Genomic DNA, 23649 nt, shown 5'->3' on the forward strand with positions numbered 1-23649 from the left:
ATGAATATTTTGTAAACAGCAATAGCATAATTTTCTGAAATAAAAAAAAACATTATTTAGTCAAGTGTTCAAAGAAACATAACATATAGGGAAAATATAAAAATCAAAAATGAAACAAATATTTTGAAATTATATAACATCACTAAACTTCAAACTTGCTTCTATTTTTGGCTATATTTGGTGGAAAGACTGCATTTTCCAAGCGCAGATTAACATATGTAGCTCCTAATAAAATGCCACAATGGCATGTTATAAGTTTTAAACAGAGGTATTAAATGTTAATAATCATCAGTTTGGCTCATTGACAAACTTGATTTAAAAAACATAAATAAATCATATACAACCTTATAGGATTTCTTGTTTAAAGTAAAGAATATACTTTTGGAATAATATTTCTTTGAGCAACAAAATATGTAGCACTGTTAGAAGCATTTGCCTTTTATAAAACTTTATTTTTTATGGCATTAGTTTGCAGAATTGATCCTTAGGAATCAAGAGGGTAGGGAGAGATTTCCTTCATCCTGGAGAAGGTTGGACAGGATATAGCTTTGTTCTTCCCTCATTCCCCCACCCCCACATATGATGGATGTTACTTAGAGCTGTAGTCTCTTTAGAACAACTAGATCTAAAGTTACATTTCTAACACTTATGCAAATGTTAAGAGGATCATGTCTTAATCTCTATAACTCTGATACAACCTTGAGATTCAACACCCATCTGTAATCAAAGTTAAGGATAGTCTGTGGCCATACTCTCTAAGAAAAGAACTTCTTCCTTATTACTTTTTGTAACATCATTAATCATGCCCTAAATATAGAAAACTTTTTTTTTTTTTCAGAACAAAGCAGTGAAAAATGTCTTGGTAATCTTCTTTCTGTGATGTACTACATTAGAATGTTCCCAATTTGTTTGTTTTTTAAATTGACATTTACCAAATGATAATAAACATTTCAATCTGAGCATGAGAAACCATGCAACCTTCTTCTAAATTCTTTCTGTTTTCAGTGTTTTACTATCGGGAATTTGTATAAGTATTATCAATGACCAAATCCTTGATAGACCAGTATATTAATAGACACTATTTATCGGCCCAACTCTTATCTTCACTGACCACTAGCTTTAGCAAGTATAAAATAGGCTATTTCATCATTAGAGCAACTCTTTTAAAAATCAAATGAAGTGCCATCTGAGGAAATAATTCTCAGTATTAGGTATGACAGAGACGGATGTATTTCTTTTGCTGGAGTTCCCCTCATGGAATGACAGCAGAAGACAAAATGTCAATAAGGAGGCCTGTTGAAACAAGTGCTTAGAATGGTGTTTAATACAGCAGGGGCCAAGTTACAGTAGTAGGACACCATAAAGAATATGGAATGTATAGATACAATAAAGAATTTCAGTTTACTATCTGCAATCTCTTATTTGCCAGAGGAATAAGTTAGAGAAATAAATGACTTTCAGTTCTCCATACATGCAAAGGCAAGTTAGTTGTTACAAAAGTTTTGCTATTGTATGTGCTGAAAGAAAAACATACCCATTTTCCAAAAATAAATCACTCAATAGGCTTCAGAAAAATACTTTAGTTCTTATTTCATTGATTTGACTTTTTGATTCAAGATCAGGGAATGGATCTAGAATGAAAACCAAAAAATAAAAATAAAATGAAAGAACAAAACCCCACAAAATAGAAATGAATCATTACGATACAAATAGGCATTTTCAGTGTCAGCTAACTTCAACTAGTTTTTATTGCATTATTTTTGAAATAACAAATGCTGGTTTTGGCCATAGTATTTGCTATACAACTAAAACATAGCTGTCAATATGCAATGGCAACAATTAGCAAGACACCATTATTTGACCAATTCTCCCAAGAGAGACTTGGATGCTATAAGGTGTCTAGCTCACAAAGTCAAGTTACAATCAATCAAGCTGGATGTGGACCCCATGGAGAGAAGTCTGTAAACCCTTGTCCAGGGAAAAAGCTTTACAGAACTTTAATGTTTTAAAAACCAAATATTTTGTCCTGATGTTAGGAGTGCTTCACTGTTTTCAGGGATAAATTGCAGGACTGGCTAAAGGAAGGGAAACAGCTGACAAACTCCGGATTCATTTTCAAATGCAAAGATGAAATCGTAATGATATACAAGATGAAGAAAAGAAATCTCATGGAACCTGCTAGTGATTTCCACCAAGGCAGCAAAGCCTTTGACTGACAGAAACTCAGTACAGTAGACACATTAATAAACAACTCCACCACTACAAGGCTACTTTGTAAAGCCAAAAAAAAAAAATAATAATAATAATAACTATACAGTACTCAAAAACAGAGTTGAGAAAAATAGAGTGAAAAGGCAATGTTAGCTAAGCTCTTAGCTAAATCCACTCTTAATGGCCCCAGTATTTAAACTATCATGGATTAAAGCCATGAAAATAAAAATTTCAATTTGAAATTTTATTAGCATGTTGCTAGAATGATCAATAAAAGCATCATCACCATAGGCTTTGTTGACATCATTGGAAAAGTGCTGTCTCATTTTTAAAACTTAATTTCCACTTCCCCCACCTCCTAAGATCTCTGTTAGGAAAAGCTACACCACATACATTGGCTCTGCGTTGTCATAATGCTGGTTTCTGGAATGTTGCTGGGTTCTCTCCGCCTCCAACCCTTTTGAAAATAGGACTTTTTTTTTTTTTTTTTAATCCGAGTGAAGGTGTCAGTCTAAGGTTTCTAGCAAAAAGCCTCCTTGTGACTACATTCAAGTTCCCACACATCAGGTGAACTAGCAGGGCTGGCCCTCCTCACCCAATGATCGATCTGCTGAGCCATCTTCCTCCCAGAACAGAACGGGATGGATTCCCCTCTGCCTTCCAGGAGACTCAGGCAACCGCGGATGGAGGTGGCCTCCACTTCCTCCGGGGCACGTAACAGGAAGGGAAACCTGTCTAGCTGAGTTCACAGAGACTGGAATACAATGTCGTGTTGGGAGACCTGGGGCTGGAGAATTGAGTTCCAGGTAGCCTGGGGTCACTTTGCGTCCCTCCTGGAACTGCTCAAAACTGCACAAGGGACAAGCTGCGTTTCTTGATAATTCTGTGATGTGGAGACACATCCAAGCAGGAGCCCTGCAAAGACCAATCCTCGCCGCCGCCTCCTCCGAGTAGCCTGTGTGCGTGCACATCTGGAGGGTGGGGTGGTGAAGACGATCCCTGTCTTAGAGAGGGGCAGTTTCCCTGTCGGGCGAAAGACAGTGAACTCTGACCCACGGGAAAGGTCATTGTCCGCGCTCTCCTTTGTCCACTCCCTGTTTCCCCCTAACGCCCCCAGGGGCAAGCGCACGCTGGGTCTCCCCACCACCGATTCCACCCACCCTGAAGCTGTCGGCCAGCCGGCCGCAGGTCTTGGAATCAGCTTCTGACTCTTCCCCACCGCTCTCCAGGGCGGAGCGTCCGGCGGGCGCGCTAAGGAGCGGGGTTCGAACGTGCGCGCCGGAGCCGGACCGCTGGGCCCGAGGGCAGCCGGGCTGGGGCGGGGGGCGGGCGGATGCGGGGAGACCCGGGTAGGGAGGGGCGGGCTGACGGTCCCCGGCGCCGCCGCTACTCCTTGTCGTCCACGAAGTCCGCGAGCTCCTGGAGCACCCGCAGACGGCCGCTGGCGTCGATGCGGCGCCTCTCGCGAATGAGGTCCTCCAGGCTGTGGAAGCGGGCCGTGTGCACCTTGTTCTCCCCGAGGTGCACCTTGAGATAGTACTGCTGCTGCGAGGGCTGCGTACCCGCCGGCACCTCCCCTCCGGCTTTGAACTCCCGCTTGCCAAAGCGGCACCAGGCGGCGAAGCTCTCCGAGTTGGTCCAGCAGATCTCCTCGCTCTTGAGGCCCAGGTGGCCGCAGGCGTTCTGCACCACCAGCTCGGCCACCAGCGGGCGGTAGCGGTACCAGCTATTCACCACCCGGCCCACGTTGGCCGCGCCCGCCTCGTACAGGCTGTCCTGGCGGATCTGGCCCTGGTGCAGGTGGATGATGTGCCCTCCGCCCACGTAGACCGCCCAGTGCGGGGCGGGCGCGGGCGGCTCGGGTTCCGCCTGCAGCCACAGCAGCTCTAGCAGGTCGCCGGGCTCGCAGAGGGCGGGCAGCGCGGTCACCGCGTACACGCTCAGGTCGGCGCCCTGAGGGCCGCCGGTCACTTTGGAAAAGATGCATTCCTGGCCCCGAAAGGCGGAGAACTGAGTCTCGTTGAGGACGAGCTGGTGCAGCAGGTGGTGGTGGTGGTGGTGATGGTGGTGGTGGTGGTGGGGGCGGCTAGGGCTCTCTGGGCACGGGTTGCAGCCCGGGGGAGCCTTCACACCAAACTTGTCCGGCTGCCCGCGTTCGTCCAGGTCCTCCTCCTCATCAGAGAAGAAGTAGGCGACCCCGACCCGCAGCTCGTCCTTTTCAATCCCCGACGGGTCCCCGGTGGGCAACTCGCTGTAGTTGAGGTGGGTGATACGGTCCAGTTGGTTGCCCATCAATGACGCGACGAGGCGAGGGCCAGGAACTGGGATCTGCCGAGGGAAAGAGGACAGAAAGACACCATCAGGGGTCGAGGTGACCCTCCTGGCCCCCTCCCCAGGACAGACAGTTCCTTGTGAGACATAATACTGGTCTAAGCATCCGGAGTCTCCTGCCTCAGCCAACTTCCCCAACCATCTCGGGTAGGCAAGGAGCTGCAAAAGAAGCCGCCAGGCTGGCGGACCACAGTGGGCTCCACCACTTAACCTCCCATCCAGCCCTGTAACTTCCACAGGATAAAAAAGCAGGAGAGCTGGAGAGCATTCGAGGTCCCCGTGGGAAAAAAGGAAGGCGAGTTGTGGCAGCGTGGGAGCCTGGCAAACAAGGAAGAACCAAAGGGTGGGGTGAAAGGGATCAGGAATACTTAAGGCCTGGGCGCACCAGCCAGCTGTACTTCCACTCCAGTACCCAGCCTCTGCTGTCTACCTCCCCGTTTTTGCTCTCGGTCACACCCCGCTCCTGACAGCAGCTCGCACAATGACAATCCGATAGATTTGCAGGCATCCACTTGACACCAGCAAGGATGTGCACACTAGGAGTGCAGACACTGACAGGCTGGTAATACACCCACAATGATAATGTCAAACACACCCACACTGACAAATCTTCGCGACGACACATGGGCACACTGAGACACCCCCTCATTTGTACACAATTCCGGAGTCCGCTTCCACCCTTTTGCCTTAGCATGCACAAGCGACCGGGCACACCTGCCCACGCAGGCAGGTGCACTCTGCTCCGCACTTTGCTCGCCTTCGGACTACGCCAGGGCGAGGCTGCTTGTTCTAATGTACCCTAACAAAGAGCAAGGAAAGGAGCAGGAGAGTCCGGTCCAGGGTACTAGTGCGGGGGTGAGTATATGGGAGGGGGTGTAGAGGTCCACTTTCAGAGAAAATAGCCCCTCTCCTTCCTACCCAGCACACGATCCAAACAATAGGATGAAGAAAAGACCATCTCCAAAGCAAAGAAAGCTGCTTCTCCGTACCCTTGATTTCCCTGCTCCCGAAACCCCAAACTCCTTTAAAGTCTCCTGGTCCCCATGGGTGCTGCGGAGGCGACGGTAGCGAAAGGTCCCGGGTGGCGCGAGGGGCTGCGGCCGGCTCTGCCCCAGGGTCCTCGGCAGGGTGCGGTGCCCGGCTCGGCGCGGTGCGGGGCGGTGCGTTGCGCTCCGGTCCTGGCCGGCTGGGCGTCTGCTCCACCTGGGCAGTCGTGGCTCGGCTCCGCTGGCCTCCAGCCGCTCCGACGACTCTAAGTAGCCTGAACAGCGGGTTCCAGGGCCCGCCCTGGCACGCTCCTATTGGCTGGGATAGATGCCCAGTGTCTGCCAATCTCATTCAGGGGGTGGGACCGAGGGCGGCTCCGCCGGTCGCTCCAGCCCGCCCTGGCCCCTCCCTTCCCCAGCAAGGACCGGTCGGGGTCCCGGGCGCGTGGGTGTGAGCTCGGCGGGGCGAGCGGGAGGGCCCGGGCGCCCGTGTGCTGGCCGCGGCGCCCTCCACCCGCGGCCGCCAGCTCCTCGAGATGATTGTTACTGAGGATCTTTCCGTGGGGTCCGCGTTCTAAGAGGAACAGACACACACACACCCACACCCCCCCCACACACCCTCGCGTTCTAAGAGGAACACACACACACACACACACACACACACACACACACACACACACACACACACACACACACATCAGTGGATCCAGGCGCTGGGGATTGCGCTGGGATCTCATCCGGGAGATTGACTTCTGATGGTCTCCCAGTGGGTCCTTGGCTCTCGGACTCTTCCTTCCAAGCCCAGCCGCCCTAGAAATTGCGAGATGGCGCTTAGGGCCTTTGATGTGAGCCAAGTGAAACTGCTGAGCCAGCGCCTGCGCTTGATTTAAAAGGAGAGCCCAGTTACAAAAGTCTGAGCCTTGGCCGACCTCTTCCCTGAGCGTGCCTGTGCTTTCCTCCTGCAGTTTTCTATGAGATCGTTGAATCTCCAATGTGTGCTGATAGCAGAACACTAGTTTCCCAACCGTGGAACAGCCAGCGCCAAGGGGAGTTTGGTTTTGTGGGAGGTGTCCAGCCGTCCTTCCTGACTGAGTTTCTGGATGGAAACTGTAAGTAAATGTGCTCTGGATCTTGGATGGTCAAAGATGACTGCAATAAAATGAAGTTCTACTACAGCACTTCCCAAACCTTCTTGATTAAACCCGAAGGGTTCTTAGACTATCTGGTGCCAGTCATTGGTCTTAATGCTACTTTCTAGGAAAAGCTGGGCTTCTGCAATATTTATGAAGCCTCTGTTCTCTATGGGCCAATTCTCCCCTGCCAGACAAGGTGGACTGTCCATAGCTATCCACTACTATGGCCACTTGGGAAGTACTGAGAGGTGTAAGTAGTAATGTACTATCCATGACTCTACAAAATTCCCTAATATCTAATGTATAACCAACAAGGAAACCTAGGCTGAGAGGCCAGAACCAGCAATCACTCCGGAGTTGATAGGAATTTTAGCCAGTTGTTAAGTTGCTTGTTGAGTGAACAAAATTTTGTTCCACAACATGAGAAAAGCCGATGTTTCAGAGACATTATTTGAAAGCCCAAGCCTGATACCTGTTATCAACCTTATTTTTTTTTTCATTTTCTTTTCTAGACTTTAGACTGTTTTCAGACTGCTAACCCTCCAGTTCATGTTTTTGTCCCCCCCCCTCCCCCCCTCCGCCTCAGGTCTCTATCAATGTCTGCAGCCTCCAAAGACAGCATTGTCAAAGTAACTACTTTAATAGTATTGCTGAAAACATGGTTTAAAAATGTCCATCTGGAAAATGTGATTCACTTCTTTTCAGAAACTTGGCTATTGTCCACATGAAAATTGTTAGAAAACAAGTTTATATCTTTGAAATTGAGTGCACGTTGGCATAGTTTTTTATAGTTGCTATAAGTAATGAACAATTCATTTTGGCCCTGAAGTCAAAAGAAATTGAATGAATAACTTCTAAGATTATGAAGTGTTAGTGGTTTTTATCAACTAGATTTTGGAGATGTATGGGAGGTGGGTAACTGAAGAGTTCATTCCTAATGTCAGAAAGCAGCTCATTCATTGAAAGCAGCTCAGCACTTGACTATATTTTTTTCTGAACCTTCCATTCTCATGATCATATGTCACAATCAACATGAAAAGCCCACTGGCTGTTCAGTCCTACCTGTCTTGTTTCATACTTCCCTAGGATGCACTGTGAATAGGATTATCCAGTTAGAATCCTTACACTTTCAAGGATAACTCATATAAAATACTGTTAGTGCATGGACATATCTTGCCTAAAATATGAAATGCCATATGCAACTTTTTTGATGCTCCCTTTAATTTCTTCTCCCCTCCCAGAAAAAAAAAAAAAAGTTAATGAATTAGTAAGTACAAGGAAGAATAAATACCCTAATTCCTTGAAGTATAATAAGGCTCAGGAAAGACAGGACTCTGTATTAGTTACTTCTCTGTTGCAGTGACAAAATACCTGGCAAGAAGCACCTTAGAGTCTGAGGTTACAGTGGTGGGGAAAGCATGACAGCGGGAGTGTGGAGTAGTGGTCCTATTTGGTCCAGCAAGGAAAAAAAAAGACCAATGAATGCTGGTTCTAAGCTCACTTCTTCCTTTATATGCAGTCTGGGACTTCAGTCAAGACAAGTCTTCCCACCTCAAACAGCAATCTAGAAAATCCATGACAGACATGCCCAAAGATCTGTTTCTATGGTGATGCCAAATCCCATAAAGTTTACAAGATTAATTTGTCACAGCCTAAGCAAACACTGAGGATAATGCAATTGTACTTTGCAACTATTTGGCAATTACAAAGGGAAGAAACAGAAGGAAGTCATAATTAGAAAATTCTTATGTAATTCAAAAGATATTATTTTTAAATTGTTTCAGGTATTATTATTATTATTATTAATTATTATTATTAATACCCAGTGCTACTTGCTTTTACACTGAGGAAGTATTGCCTCATAAAAACTAGAATAGTAGGGCTGGAGAGATGGCTTAGCGGTTAAGTGCTTGCCTGTGAAGCCTAAGAACCCCAGTTCGAGGCTCGATTCCCCAGGACCCACGTTAGCCAGATGCACAAGGGGCCGCACACATCTGGAGTTCGTTTGCAGTGGCTAGAAGCCCTGGCATGCCCATTCTCTCTCTCTCTACCTATCTACCTTTCTCCCTTTCTCTCTCTGTCACTCTCAATAAATAAAAATGAACAAAAAAATTAAAAAAAAAAAAGCTAGAATAGTCATTGAAGGCCTAACTGGAAGCCAACTAGCTTGAAAGATGCTTCAGTGTTTGAGCTGGGTGACCTTGCATAAGTCAGTTAATTTTTCTGTATTTTTTTATTGATCTTTCCTAGGCTCCTGAGTGGAAGGATATAGACAAAAACTGTCTGCTGCATGGGGTTTCTGCAAGTTTGTGAGTATAAGCACAGTGCCTGGTACACAGTGAACTTTCAGCGAATACTGCCTGTTCTTAATCCTGATAAAAGAGGGAAAATGGGTATTATAACTGCTCTAGTTAGGGTATTCAAGACTGTCCCTGGCTGGGATTGTTCCTAACAGTTTGGAGAACTCTGTCTACCCTCAAAGTACTCCCAAAGCTAAAACCTCCATGTATTTTTGTATGTAAATCCAGGAGGGTATTATCACATTTAGGGTCCCAGAGAATTTTGGGTCATTTTAAATAGAAATTTGCTAGTGTAATATGAATGAAAAAAGCTTAAGGAGTCAATCAGCTGTATGTGCCATTTTCTATTGGCACCACGTGGGTATCATCTTCCTTCTTTTCATCTTGGTTCCTTTCCCAGCACCAAAGAAGAGGCTCTCTCTGATTTTACTGAGAAGACCCTTGGCTCAATGTGTCATCCTTATACCTGTCCCTGAAGAAAATGATCGAGAAGAAAAGTGCACTGCCCCTCAGCACTACTTTAGACATTGTTTGCAGAGCAACGTTTCTGCTTTTACTTACTTGCCCTATTTCAGCATTTATCCTTTAGTGGAATGAACTGTTTTATTTCCTGACCTTGGCTTTCTCAGGCATACTAACTGATCTGTACTAAGAACACTCTGTAACTGCTTGGAGAAGAGACTGTACTGTGATTTCATCAAACTTGCATCTTTTTCTTCATGAAATGCCACAACCTACCACACCTGCACTTAGACATGTGTCTTGGGAACAAGTTCTGGCTGACGCAATGCAAAGGGGAAGGAGACTGAACCCTTTGGTTCTGGACTGAACTCCTAAAAAGCTAACATCCATGAAATTTGTCTTCCCATGTGGCCATATAGAACTGATCCATAGTAGCACACCTACTGTCACCTAGACGGAGTTTTGACTAGATGGAAGGAGGCCAAGGTACCCATGTGACCATGTGAAGTAGGTAATGTCTCTCTCAAATAAATGCTTTCACTCATGATAGGAAGAAATAGCTATCTGAGTTAAGCCACTGGAAAACTTGTGGTTATCTGTTATAGTGGCTAATCTATGCTGATTGCTGTACTCTTCAATTTAAGTGTATTTCAAAATAACAGATATCCTCCTTGTTATTACCTGTTCTCCTTGTGAAGGTTCACTTACCTGTAGTCCCTGCAGTACCTCATTAGACTCAATTTACCCAGATTTTTGTTGTTGTGGTGGTGGTGGTGATGGAGAGCACATCCATACCACCATGTAAATGCTCTACCCTGACCTATACCCCCAGCCCATCACCCAGAGATAAGAAAAATCAACATTGGATACACTGTTTTCATCAAATACCATCCTCTATCTCTCTATTCTCTCAAGTCTCACAGCTTCCGTGTGACTCCCTTACCCAGCTTGCAGATGTTTTCCTTATGGTGGCAGTGAAGACAAAAAAAATCATGCTTCCCTTTACCTGTTTGCATGTCTTGATACTCAAACTCCTCATTTTTTTTTTTTTTTTGCATTTTCTTAGTTCTTTTCTTTAACTAATTCTTATTACAGCATCTTTAGTGGCTTCTTATTGAATCATTAAAGAGTTATGAATGCTCCCCAGGAGAAAGCTTCAGCAATTATGGGCTTTAGACTTTTCTCTATGAGGATTATACAAAGATGTCTACATCAAGCCTGGCTTTCTCTGGGTCCTCTTACAGTTTTAAGTGTGCATGATTGTGGCATGGTTCCATTGCCACACCTTGGTGCTGGGTGAGCTTTTTGACTGGGGCTGGGTCACTTTTACACCAATAATGACTCTCCTTCCTTTTGTCTGGTATGTCTTTCTCTTCCTCATCTAGCTTCCACTCAGAGTGTTTAACACTTCCAAGTCCCAACCCTTCTATTATACCTTCCCCAGCTCTAACTGACACCAACCTTTATGATCTATACCACTGCATGTATATTGGCTATGAGATATGTGAGAAGTGTCTAAGTGTTTATAAAACCTAACTATCACTGTGGCTTACTTTTCTTTTTCAACTTGTTCCCAAACATATTAAGAGAAGCTTGAGGAGAAGTTGTGAATCTGTTGAAGATTTTGTGACTTCTCCCAGACCTCAGACTTGGTGTCTATTGTACTCACGATATTCACTTTGCCTGATTCAGTGTAAGCATGGATCATCACTGTTTTCCTTAGCACACTTGCAATGTTTGTATTGATTTCACTAGTTTCCACACTCTAACTCTCATTACTTGTATTAAATTAGATCCTGTACAAGAAGATTTTCTATGTGATTTTCTATATTTTCTAGGTGACACTCTATTGGGCTACACAGTGATCCTCTGGCATCATCAGGTAATCAGATAAAAATGCAGATTTCTAGGCTCAGTCCCTAATCTGTTAAAACAATCTCTTGATTGGTTCTAGGAATCTGCATCTTAAATGTTCTCCCCAGGCACCCTGGATGCAATTGACCAATCACTAATTGTGATGGCAATCTTGATCATCAAGTTGATTGAATCAAGTAAGAGACACAACTATAGGGCAAGTCTGTGGAGACATTTGTAGGGAACAGTGACTGAGAGCAAAAGTTGTTCCATGAAAGAGGGCAACCCTTCTGACAGTAGTGCAGTGCAGACATAGTCTGAGGAAGAGAGTCCTGCTGTTGCCTCTCTGCCTTGCTCCTTGCTGCTGAATGCTTCAATCCCGTGGCTACTGCTGCTGTAACCATGGTTTGCTGACATCAAAACCCTGCTTCGTTAGCCTTGCAACAACGACTAAGCTCAGTGGCTCTCATGGAATCCTGAAGACTTAGGCTTTCAGCACCAGATTGAGGCTGCTGAGGCGTCTAGCCCAATAGACTGAGCAGCACTGTGTTCTAAACCTCTGTAGCATGCAGTGTGCAGCCATTGTTGGACTGCTCAGCCTATATCATGCAGACTAATCAAATAAATTCCTTTTGTACCATATGCTCATTCTGTTCCTCTGGAGACTACTGATTAACACACCACTAGCCAGGACTATTCAAATGTGAGAAAGTATGGTGGTAACAAGCCTTGAGGAGATGGTACTTAATAAACATTTAGAATTATGCTCTCCAGACATTTTCTAGTCTACTTCGACAGAAATGCGAGTTGTGCATGGTTCTTTTCTTAGCATGTTACCATTCCTCAGCTATATCAGTGTACTGTGAGACCACAGGCTCTTTAGAAGAAGGATCCATTTTTGTGATACTCTAACCAATAACTCCACAACTGTCTGTTGTACATGCTGCCAGATAATTATTGATTGAAGATAATTTAGCTGGAATACTTTTCTCTCCTTTCTCCTTCTCTCTCCTTCCCATGCACTACTTCCTCTCTCCTTTTCTTTCATTTCTTCCCCTCTTCTCCTGCTCATCCTTCTTCCCACCCCTCAGTTTTTTCTTTCCTCATATCCTTTCTTTTTTTCCTCCAACTTGTACCCTAACTTAAATTGGGTACAACTTGAGCCATAGACTAGAGAAATTATGTCAGACTTTAATGAATGTATTACTTATTGACAGAATTATTTTGGTACTTAATAGAAGTGATGAGTGTTTATTTTAACACAGCAAATAAAGAATATTTCAGGAGTCACCTCTTCCTTCAGGTATTTTCTTCTTGTGCCTGGTATATTTTTATGTCTGTCCATGATGACTTACTTTGTTTCCTTGCTGAAAATTTATCTGTTTCATGATGAAATAATTTACTTCCAAGATGCCAAAAGTTTGATTCGAACTACAGACATAGCACATAGTTAATAAAGTGTAGCTTCTGTTTAAAAGCATGTACTTAACAACTATTCCTATAAAGGCTCAGTCTATTTCTAAATTACCTAGAACAAGGGAGCTTCATTTATGCATGTCCTCTCACTTCCTTCCCACCATTTTTCTTTCCTTAATGCCACCTTAACTGCCCTGTGTCTTTACTGTGATCCCAATATTGGAGTTTGCTCTCTTATCACAAACCAGCTTCAGTATAGAAGTTCTGTATTGGCATGACTGGATGCAAGTAGTGGCTCTGCTGCTTGGCAGATAATGATCTTAAATGAGATGTTGATTCCTTTCCAACCCAGCTTGCTCATCTTCAAAATGTGGAGAATAATGTCTGTCTTTAAGGTTTTGATCAGCATTAATATATTCATTTATTAAGCAAAGCATATGACTTAGAATAAGGTGTTAGTAAATATTAAGTCTAATTAAAGAATTTGGCCTTATTTCTCTTTTTAATGATCTTCATTATTCTATCATCAGTAATACTAATAATAACTAATAATATTTCTTCAGTGAATAAGGCATAATCTCTGTTTTCTGTGGAGCTTACATTGTATGAGGAGAGATAGCTAGGACATGAACAAATGTAGACTAATGGAGGCTAATAGGCACTTATTTTTTAAAAGCACAGGAAGGAAATTATTAACTGTGAGAGGGGTCAGAATGAGTCTGTTTGGCAAAGAGGACTTTCAGAAAATGAAAAATTCACTTTTCTGGGCAGGAAAGAGTAGAAAAGTGCTATGGTGTGAAAGTGCACTGCAAATCTCATGTTGAAATTGAGTTGTATTAAATTCCAAGGTGAGACTTTAAGAGGACTCCATCTTTATGAAGGGATGGATGCCTCTGGAGAGGAAGTAACTTTGTTAACAAGGCAATCTCCTTCCTGTTCTTTGTCACACATGTTTCTTATTTCCTCCCTCTGTTGCACAGGCTCACTTTGCCCAATGTTGTATATTATATGACACAACATTGGAGGTCCTCACTGACCCTCAGTCTTGTTGGACTTCCCAGCCTTCAGACCACGGAATAAACAAATTTCATAATTTTCCCCGTCTAGTATTCTATTGTAGCAGCAGAAAATACTATAACAGTAGGGCTTTTGTTTAGGAGGAGCACAAAGTATTAAATGTTTGAGTGATGAAAATCTTGCTATTTTTATAAAAATAGACAGAAAAATAATTTTGGTACAGTGTGACATAGTCAGGAAGCAAGGTATCTGAAACTCCACTAGGACCAGAGTGCCAGGTTTATAGTGACAGGAAGATCAGGGACTCCCTAGAAGGGGTTATAGTAGGGTAAGAGGTTTCTGAGTCATTTCAGGATGCTATGAGGCATATCTTTACTGGGTGACATCAACAACAAAGATTTATCAATAGTTTCTCATGGAATCATAATCAGATATTCAAGCACTAAGCTAGTGGCCTGTGAGAAACCATTTCCTGGCTTGTAGACAACTACTACCTTGCTGTATGTTCACATGGGGAAGAATCAAAATGAGGAGTTCCATTATCCTTCTTAAAAGGATACTAATCTCATATGTTAGCTATAATTTCATGACATAATTCTCTTCCAAGGACCCTTTATCCAAGTCCCAAATAACATAACTCTGGGAAAATTTCTTTCAATGTTCAAATTCTACATGGTCTAAAACTTTCAGACATTAGTAGCAGATAAACCATCACAAGTGCCTGGAAGGAAACAGATATGGTGGATACATAAAAAAACGAGCACTTGAAATTTATGTAGAATGTCTAATTAATAAAAAGTAGAGACCATCTGGGAAAATGGGATGAAGAAAGTTTAGGAAAATGAATGACTTCCAGACTTCTGGATTATGATTACCCATTGTCACTCTATAGAAATGTAATTTTACTCTTTTTTCTATACCCCCAGATGTTTACACATACTTTTCTTGTGTATTCTCCAAGTGTTCTGAAGGGTTGTTTGTCTCCTGTCATTGGAGAAGCTAACCTTACTTCCCACCTTCAGCTCTCACTGCCATACCATTTCTGTGTGAGGTGGTTCTGTCATCTCCACCTCATTCACTCTTAGAAGCAACCCTACACCTTGGAATCCTTCACTAGGAAAACATTCACCAGCCAAGAAGAATGACTTAATCCTCTTCTATATCTCATTCACCAATACCTTCAATCTGCCCATTGTTGCAGATGTTTTCCCTTCCTGGACAAAAGGATTGTCTATCTCCAGATTCCTGTCATTAGAATTGTAACTCTGTGTATCTCATCACTGGGAGGATAGCAGATATGTGTATGTTTGCACTGGGAGACTTAGGGGCTTTCCCTATTTCTCTTCTTTCTGTCCTTACATTTTGTAGGAAGAACTCCAACATGATGGGGCTGAAAGAGGGAAGTCACCAGGGTAAAAGTCTTAAATTTAATCTTTATATGAGTGATCCAAACAATTACAAGGTAGAAAATATTATTATGGTCAACTCTGGAGAATTGAGAGCCATCTTCTTAACACAGTATGGTGTAGCCTATCCTGAATAACCCCATTACTTGGTATCCTCCTACTGCATGGGAGCTAAACTAAGTCATGGGTCCTTTGTTTTTAAGATCATAATTGTTTTTCTTGATTCTTAATAAATACCTTTGGAATCAAATTATACTTTTTAAGATTTAATAAACATAGATTTCCTTAGATTATAAATTTATAATCAAGTGTTCTATCCTACTCCTGTTTTAAGTTTAATTAAGTTTATTGGTCTGTGCACCTGACCTAATTTCCTCTGGCCAGATAATGGACCGTGTTAACTGATCAGAATTTGAGAGTCTTTCCATGATGCTTAACTGAATTATACTTCATATCTGTGAGTAGAAGAAAAATGAAGGACAACTGCCTGCTTCTGAATATTGAAGACATCTAGTAGAGGCAGGCATGTGCCTGTATTTTCCATGGACACAGGAATGTTGATCTCAGCCAATATGTTGTTAAGTGTTCCTATGCTATACTTGAGACATGTTTCTCCCACTCAGTAACAAAATTTTTTATTGCATTTTCCTTAATATCTCTGTTTTGGTGCAATGCCACCAATTTGAAATGTGTATATATTGCCTGCTGCCCTTGAGGACCTTATCAAAATGAGATGACTTAACTAAAATGAAACACCAGCAATTGCCTCCTGCTCTGTTGTTTATTTTACTATAAAAAACCATGCATTCACAAACCTTTGATTTTTCAAGTTTATTATCTCAAAAGTGATTTTAGAAATACTACAAATAATAACACATGATTGGAAATCAAAGGAGAAACTCCATCTGGATGGCAGCAGCTATTCATAAAATCCTCAAGAAGTTTCATTTCAGGTTGAAATCTTGGCAGACTCTCTCACATAATTCACAGTGATTTGTTAATAGAAAATTGGAACCACTGCACTTTCTGTTTCTTTTTGTTTTCTTGCTTTCAAAGGGAAATTAAAATTTCAAGCCAAATATTCTCTCTTGAGTATGGTAAAAATATGCTTTTAAGATAGTAAAGTATGTTTTCCTGCTATGACTTCTGTTTGGAATGAAGGAAGCCTGCCTACGAAGAATTTGTTTTGCTTCCTTTTGTCCAGTATCTTGTAATAATGAAGAGGGGTAAGAATCAGGAGACAAGCCTTTCTCAGTTATAAAATTTCTGCCTGGCTTTTAATTGGCATGTTCTTTTCTTATTGGACCTCTATTTACCATCATTTTCAACAGAGGTCAGACTCCAACATGGGGTCTCACCAAGAGTACATATCGGAATCATCCTTAAAATTCATGCCTGGCTTCTTTTCAGAATTGAATCTAAAGAAAAGTTCAATGTATTTTTCAGTTTCAAAGGATGGAAGGTATCCATGTATTAGCATCCTATATAAAAAAAAATCCATAAAATTAGTGAGTATGGGACATGGTATGAGACAGGAAAACAGAGCATCATGAAGTTTTCCAGTGGGAGACAGGAATGGCTGGACAGATGTGGAAATGGAATGCCATACTGCATACAGGGTCTAATGAGAGGGTACTCATCAAAAGCCATACCCATTTCACTAGACTGTGTTTACTTACTTTTAAATGATTGTTTAATTATGTTCATGCTCATGTCTGTGTTTGCAATGAGGATTGTTTATGTGTAGCCTTTCTGTGGCCTCCTAGGAGCTCTGTCCCATTCTGGCTTCACTCAGTCATGTTACCTAGTTTAAATCAATCCCTGATAGAACTATAGGGACATGTAGAATGTGAAACCAGACTGTGAAAACTGACAACCTATTATTAGTCAGGTGGTTAATTCAATTCAGTCTATATTCATAGTATGTCTAGTGCGATTATATTCAGTTTGAGTATAAATGTAGATGGGAAGGAAAGTAAGGAGTAAAAAATTAATGACATAATGTCTTTCTCAACAACCAAGAACAAAGACAGCTTTAGAAACAAATGTAAGATAAGAAAAAAGACTATATTTACCAAGAAAAATATAGGTGGAACAATGTGCTTCATAGAAGGTGTTAGTAGTGGCTAATTTAAACAAGGAAGCTTACTCTACTTCTGCCTCTGCAAGGCTTTCTAGAGTAGCCTGCCAAAGTAGTGTTCCCTTGTGCTGGTTTTGAAAGGAGAATAGAAGAAAATTCTAATTCTAGTTATTATTGTTTCTCTTATTCTGTTCTGTCCCCACATATTGAAGTGGAAAAAAAATCTGCCCTTCAAACAAACTAATCAAAGAATGAGACATATTCTCCTACAAACTTTGAATTGTTTCTGGGTATCCTGATAACTTCGTTCTATGTTATTTATGTCTATGGTCTTTAAAAACATTTTATTTATTCATTAGAGAGGGCACATAAGACAGAGAGGAAGAGGCAGTTAGAGAGAGAGAGAGAGAGAGAGAGAGAGAGGGAGAGAGAGAGAGGGAGAGAATGGGCACACCAGGGCCTCCAGCTACCCTGCAAACAAACTACAAACACATGCACCATCTTGCTCATCTGGTTTATGTCAGTACAGGGGAATCAAACGTGGGTTCTTTTGATTTACAGTCAATCACCTTAACTACTATTCAATTTATCCAGCACTTAAAAAAAATAGTTTTAAATAATGATTTAGTTGATTTATTTATTTAAGAGAGAGGGGGAAGGAGAGAGAAAAAGATGGGTCCATGGTCTTTTATCTGACAATTGTCTACTCCTTGAAGGCAAGAACTGGGTCATGTGCTTCCAACATTTTTCTCTTCATTGTGCTGGGTTCACAGTAAGTGCAAAGTAATGTGAGTTAAATAAATAAAAGTCTTATTAATGTAGGTCAATTAAATAATAGTGGGGGAGTGATGACACTATGGATAACCAGAATATATTTTATGTCCATGAGATCAGGATATATTCATTTCTGCAAATGTCATTATAGTGTATGCCACTGAGTTGTCTGTAAGACCTCTTTTTTTCCATGTAGAAAAACTGGCACATACAGTGGTACAGTAAAACTGATGAGAATGCATGCCAAATGATAAATGTTAATAACTTTCATTTTCATATCTGCTTATAAGTCAGAGCCATGCAAACTGAGAGTCACCAGGTATAATCTACATTTTCAAATCAGGTCATATGAGGAAAAAGGTAGACAATTACTGAAGGAGAAGGTGGCTTCTAGTGATAACATTATAATAAATATAACACATTTGTAAATACTCATGGCCCCCTGGGCAGCATGTTCTGTAGAAATGTTCTTGTAGAAGACAGGAGGGTCAGAATGGGTCAGTGAGTTAGAAACGATGTGGAATTGGAACTCATAAGCATCAGTATTCATGCTGACTCCTCCATAGATTTATGTTAATTAGCAATTTGGTTTTAATTTATTTATCCTAAACCCCAAAATGAGAGCGAAGGGCCAAGATAGTTTATAAAGGTTATTATAGCTCAATCATGCTTAAATATACAGAGATACCATACTAAGAAGTAATGGCAAGCTGAATCATTTTTGACTAATGGGGTACTTATTGATGATGGGGAAGGTAAATAAAATCCTTCATTGGTCAAATTGTATTCAAACCTAAATTTCTTCATAGATTAAATAATGCTTAAATCTCAATTTCTCTGGAGAACCTGTGATGTTGGAAGTATTTAAAGGTAGATGATTGAGACAAATAACTTTGGTGTTTATACTTTTTCTCAATGTCACCTAATGGTGGGGCAAAAGATAGAAAATGTATCCTAGTCAATCAGCTCTTTCCTCTCATTTCACCAAGTGTGATGATAAAACAGTGAATCTTCATGGATATGATAGTTGATGGTCACAGACTACTATTCAGTTGTTTCTATTAAAAATAATAAAACAAGAATCTTAGCTCCTTCCCAAAGTGCATTTATGTTGGTGATGCAGGATAAGTTATGTGAAAGCCTATTGCAAACTTACAGTGCTGTGTGATCTATAGATGCCAGGGATTTATTACTAACACATGCCAGTGACTTTTGGTGTGTTCATGTGGGGATGTGAGCCACTCATGCCTCCTTTACTCATTTCCAGCCTCAAAGTAGGTTTAGGGAAAAAAAAAAAAAAGAGCAAACCTATTTCTGTTGGCTTTATCTAAATCCCTGGAGTGACCTGGCTTGCTTCCCAGAACCTCATCAAAACAGAAAGTGAACCAACAGGAGTGACCAGCCTGAAATAAGAAGGGAAACCATTATGGCTTCCCCTTTGCTGGGTGCTTGACATGTTTAGGGGATTTTATTTACCTGCCCCATTTGCTGCTGCACATTACCGCAGTTGTCTGACCTTGGAAAGTCACTTCCCCTCTATAAACCTGAATTTCTTGCTCTCATATTTTAGTTGGGTTGACAGGATGATTTCTGAGATTCAGTTCAACTTTCTGATTTAACAAGGGTTTTAAACCAAGGGTTTGTTCACATAGAAATCAGGGTTATGGCTTCTCTAGTAGAATATGCTTAAAGCCTTGTGCCTGTAGGTGAGTTTTTCATGGACTATCTTGCTAATTATTTTTATTTATCCACTCTTTTTCCAGCTAATTAAATGGGAATTATTGAAATGTAAGTCTGTTGCATATTTGAACATGAACCAAACCAAACATGCTTTATGAGAGGTGACACCAACTTAGAAACCAAGAGTGGGAGATACTTCTCAGCTTCACATCATTGAAAACTGGTCAAAGAGTGTGGTAGGGAACAAGATATGCTGGTGCTCTGAGCCTTTAAACCCATACTGTCTGGGCCATGGTACTGAATGCTGTGCTCCAGATGCCTTGTCTCAAGGCATGGTGAGAACTTGAACATGTTTAGAGAACTTGAAGAATCAGGCAAGACAATGAATTCATGGGTATAGAAGATAAAAACCAAAAAAGCAGATGTTAACATGATGACAGGATAGAGGTTTCTACTGAGTAAAGAGAGGGAGAAGACACCCAGGAGCTCCTAGCCCTCATATTGTGCATGCAGAGGGTTATTTTATAATTACTTATTAAGTGTACATTTACTTATTTATACATCATTCTTCATCCATGTTCATAGCACACTTTTCAAATGTTAACATATTAGAAATTGAAGGTAAATGTAAATGAAGAAAGCTAAGCACTTAGGACATGCTCTTATTGGGGACAGTTGTCATTAGATGACTCCAGCCAGTTAAGAATAATGCTTCCCATTTCAAATAAGACCATATGGCTTAAAGGGGCTCAAAGTCAGAAAATTATGCATCTGGAAGCCATTTTGTAATTAAACTTCCAAATCCAAGACTTAAGGTTAGCATAGAAAATTTCTTTCTTTCTCATACAGCCCTCCCTCCCTCCTCTCATTCCCTTTTTGTTTCACTTTCTTCTTTATTTTTCTGCCCTCCTTCCTTCCTTCCTTCCTTCCTTCCTTCCTTCCTTCCTTCCTTCCTTCCTTCCTTCCTTCCTTCCTTCCTTCCTATCTTTCTTCCTTCCTTTCTTCTTCCCTTCTTTTTTCCCTTCTTTCTGTTCTGGAGGCAAAGGAAGAGATTTTCCTAGGAGGTTATAAACTGCTAATATATAGTGATTGCCTTCATCCTCTTGTTGCTTCCTTGTGAAACCTGATTCTCTTTCCTGATCTTCCCACTGACATTCTTAAGGCATTTAAGCTCTCTCATTGGATGGGATGTCCAGCTACCATCATTCCAATTGCCAAACATTTGCACATGATCTCTAGTAGAACTTCTGTTGCTTCCTACTTGTTTCTTCTAAATTCCCTCTTCAGTAGCTTATAGGGTGAACTTGGCCATGCCAGGTACTCTGGCTTACTGAACATGAACAGTCTTAACCCTTAGAGAGTCAACAGATCAGCAAAGCATAAAGTTACCGAGAGCTTAATGAAAGGTATGGACCTCTATATGTGTGTCTTTACATTCATGAATGTACATGCACGCACACACACACACTACCACCACTGCCTTAGAAAATCTTTGTACTCTTGAAACCTGGCACCCAATCTAAAATGTCTTACAAAGAACAGGTGTAATGAAAACATTGATGAGAGCACTTCCACACTAAATTCCTACTCACTCAGAATTTAGTTTTAAATACAATAGAACAAAAATAAATGAATTAAGGCAATAGAAACTTCTTTGCAAATTGATAGTCAGTACAGGGGAATCAAACGTGGGTTCTTTTGATTTACAGTCAATCACCTTAACTACTGAGCAGAGTAAGGTATTATCAATAACTAATAAGTACTTAAAGACAGGTGGACTCCATCTCTTATACAAACATTAGTAGTGGTTACCATTATCTGCTTCCCCTTCCCTTCTGGACATGTAAGTGACCAGATGCCTTAGTCTCTCCTAGCAGTTGAGTAGGACTATATAATTTGTCTTGGAAGTGACAGCTGTTATCCCCAGCTGAAGCAGGGAGAAGTCCACTTGGAAATTTTCAGCCTTGGATTCTCTTCCCTGTCCAGAAGAAGGCTTCATGTGATGTGATGGAGACACACAATGGGGCTAGGTTGCATTGCTGAGCAAGACGATGTCATACAGAACTGCACTGGAATTTCCATGTGTCAGGCATTAACATTAGGTCATGCCCCAGAGGTTTGGAGTTGTTTAGTTCTGTTGATATACTGGTTTTCCATGACTAATGCAGCCCTTCAGGGTACTGGCACAGAAGAAGAGGCTTGGTGTTTTATATGATTTTTAACTTGCAGAACTCTGAGCATTATGTTCTTCCTGGTATATTTTCCTTATTGTCCTTCTGTACAAGACTTAGAACAGAATAAAAATACCAGCCATATCCATATGTCAAAATAAAAATGGCCATTTTTGACCTCTCTTATCTGAGATGTTGGTGGCTCCAATTTTAAAGGAATAATTGTGACAAAGTGGCTTGTGGCCATCTGTAGAAATATGTATTCCTGTTCTTTCCCCAGGAAACTGCATGAATGACACACAAGAGAAGAGGAGGTCAACACATGACTGCTAATGTAATTAATTAAAGGGCTTAGTAGAAATGACCGGTAGTATTTAGTGGTACCTTGGAGAGATTAATGCTGTTTAAACACATGGGTGGTGGGAGCAGATTAATGAATGATTCAGTGACTGTGAAAAGGGATGGATTATTTTTCAGTAGAGCAGTTAATAAACATCTCTACCTTCACATTACATGTGAGAGATCTCAGTTTAATCCTTTAAATGCTTTCACCATCTGTAATTAGGTAATTAGTTTAGGGAGAATTGTAGCACATGCATGAGGAGAGAGGAAAACAACAACTGCATATGAATAAATAAGAGCTGTGTATTTTACATCAAAACAGTACTTCCTTTATTTTTTTCTTTTGGTGAGGTGTAAGAATAGTCCCAAGAGAAATACTTTCCTCTCATGAGGAAAAGGAAGCCTACTATTCTTTCTGCACAAAACACTGCGGATAGTACAGATCACTGAATGAACTCCAGACATAACATCAGGTCTATTTGCATAAATTCCTAAGCAGGCATCAGAAGAAGGTTTAAATCTAGGCTTTGGAAGGCCTTCCATGAGCCAATGGTTCTGAAATGAGCCTTGGCCAAGTTTCTTTGGTTAAAGAATGCCTCACTATACCCTTAAATCCCATTACATTTGATTCTTATCCTTTCTCTCTTCCTTTAATTATTCCCCTTCTATATGTGTCCTTGCTCTGGATTTTTTCATGTGTTTGCAGCAATGAGAGGTACAATGAGAAGTTAAAGAACTTGCCTTTGATAAGCATGTAACTTGTATGAAGTTCCATAAACAGAACATAGATTGATGCAAGTAATTATAAGGCAATGAGAGCATTTTAATCAAATTGAAAAAAATAAGGTGTAGGTTGGCCTCTTAGGGCACTGATTTCTGAGTCTCTTCCCCCTTTCTTCTTCTATGTCCCCCAACATATACTTTTAATTTCTTAATTGTGTCCATAACTAATCTATGCCTGGTACACTGTAGCTTTACCTGGTAATAACAGGGCCAAGGATCATTTTAGAAATATCTTTGTGATATGTCACAGAAGGGTGACAACTATCTAGTTGGAAAGATAATTTTCAAACAGGTTCAACATCATGAATAAGGAACAGAGTATTCCTTGTTTATTTCAGTCTCAGGAGAAGGAGCATCTTACTTGGGATAGTGAACAGAAAGGCTAAGAGAATCTATAAAGTGAACAGATTAGAAGAATTAGAAAAGTAAAGAATAAATACCCAATACCCAGAACTAGCCAGTAAATTTTCTAAAAAATAAATGGACAATGAAAGTGCCTGGTGTGGGAGAGAAGAGCCAATAAGTTCATAGGAGTGCTTGAGGTAAAACATGTATAGAGATTGGCAAATGAGTGAAGCCCATTAAGGAAGATATGAAGAGTGGAAGAGAAAGTGTAAAAGCTATCTCTTTTGCCTCAAGGAAGTGTTTTCTCAAGAAAATATGAAGATGTGAAATGTCAATGCTCCTCAATATGTAAAAGGAC

General features: G+C 41.3%; 1 protein-coding gene and 1 long non-coding RNA gene across 3 annotated transcripts; one reads left to right on the top strand and one right to left on the bottom strand.

Moving 5' to 3' along the window:
* Window positions 1-3524: 3524 nt before the first annotated feature.
* On the bottom strand, window positions 3525-5675 carry Lratd1 (LRAT domain containing 1). 2 transcript variants are annotated; one of them, XM_045151025.1, is made up of 2 exons: window positions 5532-5675; window positions 3525-4539 (listed from the first exon to the last, which is right to left on the bottom strand). In XM_045151025.1, exon 2 carries the CDS (start codon window positions 4501-4503, stop codon window positions 3598-3600), a length of 906 nt encoding a protein of 301 aa, XP_045006960.1. In that variant the 5' UTR covers window positions 4504-4539; window positions 5532-5675; the 3' UTR covers window positions 3525-3597. The 2 variants fall into 2 exon arrangements, with proteins under 2 accessions (XP_045006960.1, XP_045006959.1); XM_045151024.1 differs by lacking the exon at window positions 5532-5675 and adding an exon at window positions 4928-5521.
* A 347-nt stretch (window positions 5676-6022) lies between these two features.
* LOC123460607 lies at window positions 6023-10453 on the top strand. The gene is made up of 3 exons (XR_006637118.1): window positions 6023-6637; window positions 8912-8970; window positions 9362-10453. It is a non-coding gene; the product is annotated as an uncharacterized LOC123460607 (long non-coding RNA).
* The last annotated feature ends 13196 nt before the right edge of the window (window positions 10454-23649 follow it).

The sequence above is a fragment of the Jaculus jaculus genome, chromosome 5 (genome assembly GCF_020740685.1).
Source record: "Jaculus jaculus isolate mJacJac1 chromosome 5, mJacJac1.mat.Y.cur, whole genome shotgun sequence".
Classification (NCBI taxonomy): Eukaryota; Metazoa; Chordata; class Mammalia; order Rodentia; family Dipodidae; genus Jaculus; species Jaculus jaculus.